At 35.6% G+C, this 8,912-nt stretch overlaps 1 protein-coding gene across 1 annotated transcript in view; it reads right to left on the reverse strand.

Moving 5' to 3' along the window:
- Positions 1 to 3,367: 3,367 nt before the first annotated feature.
- Positions 3,368 to 8,912, reverse strand: part of LOC107585270 (desumoylating isopeptidase 2-like) — a 7,328-nt gene continuing 1,783 nt past the window's right edge. Inside the window, exons 2-5 of the mRNA XM_016272216.1 lie at positions 6,096 to 6,168; positions 4,697 to 4,790; positions 4,428 to 4,569; positions 3,368 to 4,326 (exon numbers count right to left, since the gene is read on the reverse strand). Coding sequence (XP_016127702.1) covers positions 4,084 to 4,326; positions 4,428 to 4,569; positions 4,697 to 4,790; positions 6,096 to 6,168 — 552 coding nt within the window. The 3' untranslated portion in view covers positions 3,368 to 4,083. The remainder of the gene's footprint in view (positions 4,327 to 4,427; positions 4,570 to 4,696; positions 4,791 to 6,095; positions 6,169 to 8,912) is intronic.

An 8,912-nucleotide genomic window follows, 5' to 3' on the forward strand; every position in this document is an offset into this window, starting at 1 on the left:
TGCATTGACCAACAGAAAGCTGCTATGTGTGAGCTGTGCTTCATACATTCCTAAACTCATGACAATAGACAATGAAGCTTTTTACCTGCACCTTAATTATCAATCGTTTCACATAAAGTTCAGTATCAAACCTACGATTTCTCATTTTATACATGCAGTGTTTACAGAATATTCTGAATCAGGAGGCCAAAGGTAAACAAAAACACAATTTCGGGGCTCTATTTATGTACTGTAACTGCGAACAAGCACACGTTAAATGATTCAACTTAGGACTGCTACATTCTTCTCTTTAAAACAGATCAGATGCATTTTATCAGTGATTCCTTGGCACAGCCCTCTTCATATTCTCAAAACAGTTACTAGAGTATCAGACAGGAAAGATAATATGCTCTCATTCACTTTTCACATATATAATAATAGTCAAAGATTTAAAATATCTGTGTGCTTGACTGTGATGCTTGAATGTGTCATGCCAATGTGCTTTTGTAAAGGAAATACAATAAAAATTTGAATGAATGATCCGATTTAGTGTCAGGCAAGGGCAGGATAGCATCAGGCGAATGCTGCTCTGGGCAAAAATATAGAAGACATCATATAACAATATTTATTAACTGTTGTATATTTGCTCCAAGAGATTGTCAGTATTCAAGTGGTCTTAAGTTAGCAATGGTTTGCTTTGTTACTATTGTGTAAGTCATTAATCTATTAACTGTATAAAATGCATACTGTTGCTTACAATATTGTTGAATGTGTTGGCATCTTATATATAATGTCAATTAAATAAATTGTCAGAAATAGTTTGAATTCATTTCAATATTCTGTATTAAAAGTATATGAATGTATTTATTTATTGTAATGTGTGTAATGTGTAACATTACACTCCTTAGTGCTCCAAACTGCTTCTAGAAAGAGCTTGCATAGATAAAACTAATGTGAATACATAGGAAATATTTGCATTGACTAACAAGCAATGAAAGAGCTTACAGGAACAGTTTGCAGATGAGCCATAAAAATGGTGATAGCTAAAATAAACCGATCTGTTTACCACATTAAAGAGCCACAGAGTTTTCTGCAACGCTTACTAGAACTGAAGAATATATTCTACTTGACATGGCATATTACCAAACGCATCAGCTTGGATATATTAATCACACTTAGGGTAACTAGAACTAGAAACTACCAGTATGATTCTGCAACATATGGATACCACCACAGTATTGGACGGTAATAACACGGCTCCTCAGAACAATGGCACCATAAATGTAGACCAGATCCAAGAGATCATCAGATGGATCACATTTGCTGTTGGGCTTCCTGGCATTGGCTTTTCTATCTACCTCATGGGCATGCAGGCAAAAACTGGCAAGGCTGCTCCGGTCTACCTCATCAGCCTGCTCGCATCCGACATCTTCAACATCCTTGGGCGGCCGAAGGCATCTGGGGAGGATGCTGAGAAAACCAGTATGTCGAGTATGGATATATCCTCCCTGATATTCTACTTCGGGATCATATCCAACATCGTGTTCATGGTCTGTGTTGCTCAGGAGCGATATCTGTTGGTAACCTGTCCACAGTATAATGCCTTCAGCATGAAACTCAAGCAGTCGAGCATGATTTCATTGGCTGTGTGGGCAGCTCCATTTGCAATACTCTTTCTGGCTTACCAAGGATATGTCATCTTATTCTCCATAGCTCTTCTTCTCCCGTTACCATTCCTGGTGTTTTTCTTTCTGGATTCTTTTAGAGCCTTGTGGTGTACAAGACGGCCAGCAGCTGTGACTAACAAAAACAAGATTCTGGGTATGCAGGCGGTCATCTTGAGTAATTACAGTATGCTTTACCTTCCCTTTATCCTTAATACACTGCTCAAAGCATTGTCTTTAAGCTCCTATGTATACTACTTGGGACTTGTATCTGATCTTCTTCTCTATCTTGGCCCACTGGTGGACCCATTCCTCTCAATCTTCCTTACGAATGGAATCGGTGACATTTTGAAGGCCTTTCCCTGCTGTGCGAGGACAAACACTCAGGAGGACACAGACTCTGTGAATACAGACACTGTGGAAACGGTGTCTGGGATCTTAACTCGGCTCTGAGAAAATTCTATTTGAACTTATAATAGCTCATTTTGATTGTTAGCATTTTACAGATTTGTAATAGTTCACCCAAAAATGTCTTAATTCAAAATTCTGTCATTATTTATTTACCCCTCATCAAACATGTATAATCTTCTTTTTCTGTGGAACACAAAAGATATTTTAAGAGATGTCTCGGTTTTTTATGTCCATACAATTTAAGTCAACAGCTTTGGTTTGATTTTGTTCACTGATGTTCTTAAAAAAAAATCCTCTTTTGTGTTTTACAGAACTTATCAAAAATAACAAGTGCCATGAAAGTAGTTCATACAACTTGAGCAGTAATTTTCTAAGTTGCCTGAAGCTGTATGATAGCTTTGTGTGAGGAACGGACTGAAGTTTAAGTCTATAAATAATTGAAAATCTTGCCTAGAAATCTTCCTTAGCCGTGGTCACCATTCACTTTCATTGTTGGAAAAGAGCAGCTTGGCTGTTTTACTAAACATCTCCTTACATGTTCCACGGAAATCATTGGAACATTGGATTTCAAAAGACATGAGGGTGAGAAATGATGACAGCATTTTAATTTTTGAATGACTCTCTGACATTATTCAGTGCCACAAAGACCATGATCAAACTTCAGAGGACACAAAGAAAAACAGCTAAGACTGTTGAAATTTACCATTATAATACATTATAAAACTCAACTGATGTTAGTAACACATCCCAACAGGGTTTGCTCATTTCAAAACTATTTGACTTGACACAAAGTGGGATATGAAATAGATGTTATATGATAAAGATGTGTTCTATACCCTTTAGCTGTAATGTGTAAAATATTAACACTAATGTAGTGGACGTTAACATAACCTGTTTAGAGATTTAAAGGGTAGTTCAACCAGAAATTAATTTTTGTCATCTTTCACTCACCCTCATGTCTTTTGAAATCCACGATTTCCATTGTTCCATATGCAAGAGATGTTTAGTAGAACAGCCAAGCTGCTCTTTTCCACACACTGACAAGTTGTATGGACTACTTTCATTGCACTTATTTTTGGAGACTAGTAACCTTTCACTTTCATTGCATGGAGAAGCGCAGCTCAGACATCTCTAAATATCTCCATTTATGTTTGACAAAACAAAGAGAAACATACGGATTCAAAGCAATAAGAGAATGAGCAAATAATGACAAATTTAAATTTCAAAATGAATTATGCCTTTACATTAAACACTCTTGTATGTTTCCACTGAGTTGTCAGAATTAACTGATAACATTGAGAACAGTATATTTCGTATATTTTCTTTAATAATCATAAAATGGAATACAAATGTTGTCTCAAGTACATATAAGACTCTAAAAACGAAAAAGGTGTAAAATATCTGAGGAAGGTCTCATAGGATAAGAAGTCTGCCACTCAAAGCAGACTGAACAGGTAGAGATCTGTAGAGAAAGAGTGCAGAGCTCTCCGAGCACGTAACGGTAAAAATCTTCAGGCACCAAAGTGTGGGATGTCATTACAAAAGTGTGGAGATTTGGCATAACCCGCACACAACAGCACAATCATACACGGATTGGAACGCAAGAAACTTGTAAACAAATGTTCTCAATAAAAAAATTTCTCATATTCACTGACTAAGCGCTTTCTGTAGAAATAAGGGGAAAAAGGCTAGTGAGCAACTCCAGCATAAGAAAATCATAAAAAAAAATCAAATACAAAAAACAGTGAATAAACAGAGCCATTGTGTATTCAAGTCCTGAGTTTTTAAAACAAAACATAAAAGGCCAAAACATAATTCAAAACACTGACAAACCATAGAAGGTTTTACAGTAAACACGATTGATAGTTTCCAGGCCTGCAACGGTCACTTGAGCATACTGAAATAAATCAGTGAACACAGAAGGTGGGTTTCATCTAGTCCGCTGGTGAATTGCTAGTCTCTCAGGAGAGGGGGTGATGGCTCTATTGGCAGCAAACCAGAGATGGCCTGTCACTCAAGGCAGCAGGGTTCATCGGCGTGGTTGGTGTCGGGTAGGTCTGGGAGCGGGTGCCACAGCGCAGGAAGGCGTCGAGGCAGAGGCTGCAGCATCTTCGGCCTCCTCCAGCTCTCCCTGGAGCTCCTGACTAACACTGGACTGCAGTGCGGCCGGCGTCAACCACTCCTTTGGTAGGCAGCTCTGAAGGAAGGGCACACAAGAGCTGAAGTAGGCCAGTCGGTTCACCCAGCGTGGGATCTCTAGACCACAGAGGATCTGCCACAGACGTGAGGAGGGAGATATCATGACATTTTAGACTCTTTATGGCAACGTGGACCCAAAAGATTAATAATATATATACACTTCCTTCAGCTTACCTCTGATAGTGCTGAGGAAAAGTGATTGCAGTTCTTATGCATAAGGTGATAGGCATTCCCCTTATATTCCTTCCCCATTTCCTCCACAATTTTCTCCACATCCTCTTCTGTGAAGTCTGTACTCCCTAAAACAATGGCCTCTCTGAGAAAGCAAGTAGAAAATAAAGAGAGTATGAGAAAGGGTGAGAGAGGAAGAGGTTTTGCGAGAGAGGAAGAGGTTTTTGCAGAAATATTTTGCAGACAGCATGGAGATAAATATTGTGACTCACTTGAATTTGAATGTCTCTCCCAGTTCAGTGGCGTCACCAGGCGTTATCTCAAAAATACCTGAAAAAGGATAAGGATGTCCTCCATAGGCAAACTCTGCAATAAAAAAGAACATACGAGTTAGGTTATTAAAATATCCCCAAGATCGGTCTTTACAGAGAGATTGCTAGTATTGTGCTACAGTGCACATTTTATCATTTGCATGAATTTTAAAGTCTTGCCAGTTTAAACTTTTAAATTATTTCACACACACGCTATTTTGACTTTTATATGGGTTTCAGAGTGCTCACACAGAAACTGGCTGTCACAGTTCTCTTTTGCACTTAAACTCAAATACACACATGGCTATGTCAAAACACAAGGTTTACACACACATAGTCAGTTGTGACTTGAACGTAAACATTTGGCAGAAAATTAGTTGTATCTCAGTATACTGGATCAGTGTATTTGGTCTGAAAGTGACATGCTGCTGTCTGTGTCATTAATGTTAATCAAACAACAAAAACAAAAGAGAAAAATCACTCACTGCTCCTGACTAAATAACTTTTGTAGTTTTAATAAGAATCAATGTATATTTAATTCACTGAGTGAAGATTAAGGAATGTTTTATTTTTACATTTGATTATTCAATTTCTTACTTGAATGCTACTGTTAAAAAGCTACTGTACCTAAAAATTTTAAACACTGTTTATTTCAGGAAAATTTCAGTCTGAGTATTAAAACGCTCTGACAAGCACTTGACAATAGTGTTATTATTACTGATATACTATTATTTATGCTATATTATTGTTTGTATAATTTTCAGTTTTAATTTCATTTCAAGTTTTAGTAATTTTGTTTGTCATTTTTATTAATTTTTTAAATTTCTATTTAGTTTTAATTTATTTTATTTCAGTATTTTAGTTATTGTAGTACTTTCAGTACAATTATTTTATTTTCTATTTACATTTTTCATTTAATCTTTATATTTTGTTTTATTTTAATTTAGGAAAATGTTTTTACTAGTTTTAGTTAGTTTCACACTTCAGCAATGGGTGTAGATAGCGTAAATGAACATCTATTTATAACCTACACAAGTGAGGATGATATGTTATCTGTCTGTCTATTTGAGGTGAAGGCGAAAAGCAAACTTTGATGATCAGTATCTTGTGCTGTTAGTGCAATTAGCATCCAGTAAAAGCACTTTGTCTGTACTTATAAACACCCTAGAAGGTACACTCAGAGGCAGAAACTGTTTAAAATGTTAAAGGTCTTTTCCTGTTGCGTCAACAGATCATCTATGTTGTGAGGTTTAGTCATGTTTAGACACCCCCTTCTTTCTTTGTTGCAGTCATACAAGTTAAACACTGGATTTCTAAATAGCTTGACTCATTTGTGTCGGAGTCATAATGCAAGCCTTACCTCTGCCATAGATCTCAATTCCTGAGTGAAAGACTCCAATTCCCAGAGAGGTAGTGAACTCATTGATCCAGTACTATAAGGAAACAAAACAAGGCTGAGTCACATACAGTCAAATGGTAAAAGTGTTTCAAGGACAACTGGGTTGCTGTTTTGATTTGCAGTGTTCAATGACAGTGGCGGTGGTTAAATCTGCAAAGGATATTAATAATAGGAGTTAATATATTCAATAGATTCTCATTCTCCATAATAAACCATTCTTAACTATGGACTTAATGGACTCAAATGTACAGTACTACTACACTCCTATAGATCTTAGTGAGGTTAGACGCCACAATGAATTTAACACGGATGAAAATGAGACTGTGAGGGATAGACTTAGAGTAGGAGTTCTCAACTCTGGCTCTCGAGGTCCAATTTCCTGCAGAGTTTAGCTCCAACCCTAATCAAACACACTTGAACAATATAACCAAGGTTTACTAGAAAATGTATAAGCTTAAGTTTATAAGCTTCAGGATTACTAGAAAGTTACTGACAGGTGAGTTTGATCAAGGTGGAAAGTGGACCTCGAGGGCCAGAGCTGTAAACCCCTGAATTAGAGTTTTTACAATGGTACACACTGTATAAATGTGTCATTTTTGTGTAATTTTCACAACTCACAATTTTCTGTCTACTGAACGTTTTTTTAGAAAGGCGTTTCGTCAGCTGAACAACTGGTATGTTGTTAAACAACAATGAATGAACTGTACTTCTACCCGTACGGTTTTGTTTTCATTCCTGTCAAAAATAAAAACATGGCGCTACCCTGACTAAGGTATATGGGCAACTTAAATCATTATTAAAACAAATGGGGGATGTGCAGAACTCAGTGACAGAGCCTTCAAATTATGAGGAAATCTGTTGATCTTTTTGAAATATTCTGTAGGTGACCCAGATATGATTTGTGCATTTGAAATGGATATTCATAAGACAGCTATAATCATTATTTTGTTTTAGAATTCATAAAATTTGGTCCATTTTAAAATGAATTATTTTAGGTTTTGTTATGCAAATTATCTTTATGATTACACTACTAATCCATTATGATTTATTAAAACTATTTGAACAATTAAACTAAACAAGTATCCAAGATGATTACAACATTCAAAATGAGCAAACATGCATTGAAGAGTAACATATGGATATGTAGAGACAGCCAATCAAACCCAGCGTATTTCATTAACAGGTCAGCTGTTTGAGGAAGTATCCGACAGCTGCCCCCAATTTATGATGTATCCCCAGAAAATAAGATGTCACTGGACCAGCTGGGTTCTAGATGTCCAACACTTTATGGCATTAAGTGTACTGCGCTACTTTATCTACATTTGTAATATATTCATTAGCACATTCGTTTTTGGCACAGTGTTGTTTTGTTGAAACATAATTAAAAAATACGAAAGGTTAGTCAAAAATAAGTGTAAAGAGATCTTTATCAAGAATTATCATTCAGGGTTGTCAAATAATGAGAGTACTCTTATTATAGAGAGTTATATTATAGAAAGTACTCTACTTATCCTTCTGGCCCCAATTACTTTAAAGCTTATTATACATATCCTTCCTCAAGCTGCCCCCAATTTATTATGTATCCCCAGAAAATAAGATGTCACTGGACCAGCTGGGTTCTAGATGTCCAACACTTTATGGCATTAAGTGTACTGCGCTACTTTATCTACATTTGTAATATATTCATTAGCACATTCGTTTTTGGCACAGTGTTGTTTTGTTGAAACATAATTTAAAAATACGAAAGGTTAGTCAAAAATAAGTGTAAAGAGATCTTTATCAAGAATTATCATTCAGGGTTGTCAAATAATGAGAGTACTCTTATTATAGAGAGTTATATTATAGAAAGTACTCTACTTATCCTTCTGGCCCCAATTACTTTAAAGCTTATTATACATATCCTTCCTCACTAGAGGGAATCGTCTCTCTGTGATCAGCAACAGGATTCTAAGTGTGATTTTCAGCATGAGTACTCTTATGCCAACAGAGCTGCGATTAGAAAATAAAATGCTCTGAACATGAATTATGTGGGAGATCTCACACTGATAAGTTCCTATGGGAATTGCTGTAAGGGGACTTTTCATTCCAGTTAAAGACCTCATGGTCACGCTAGAACCTGGGTTTATGACAACAACGTTTGGGGACATAATCCCACGATATTCGTGGATGTGTATGATTAATACTGAATTAGCCTCAAAATTACAAACTACACTTTAGAAATCACAGGTCACTTATCTGTCAAAATAGAAAGACTGACAAATTTCCCGTTTCCTGCTTAATAAGCTGCACATCTCATACATGGTTTATAGGCTAAACTAAGGGCATACAACTTGTAATGTGATTCCCATCCAAATTTTTTAAAACCTGGAGTAGCTCAAATTTCTAGCCTTAATCTTTATGTGAGAACATATGCTTAAAATAGCCCAACATAGTACTATGACTGAGTGAAGAGGCCTAAGGAAAGTATACATTACCATGACCCTGTTTCAAATGCATTTGTCCACTGTTTAATGTAAATGTTAGTAAATGTTGTAAATATTAGTGCTAAAATACAGTATGTAAATAATATTATAGGATATAATATATACATCCATGAAGAATTATAAATTACATAATCAAATAAAAAATGATGGAAAAATATAAATATAATTTAAAAAGATGTATATTTTATATGGACTTTAGATTGTACATTTATTGCACATTTTATTATATATATATATATATATATATATATATTTTTTTTTTTTTTTTTTTTTTTTTTTTTATATTTTATATAAA

Source organism: Sinocyclocheilus grahami, unplaced genomic scaffold (assembly GCF_001515645.1).
Source record: "Sinocyclocheilus grahami isolate Dianchi unplaced genomic scaffold, SAMN03320097.WGS_v1.1 scaffold68.1, whole genome shotgun sequence".
NCBI classification, from domain to species: domain Eukaryota; kingdom Metazoa; phylum Chordata; class Actinopteri; order Cypriniformes; family Cyprinidae; genus Sinocyclocheilus; species Sinocyclocheilus grahami.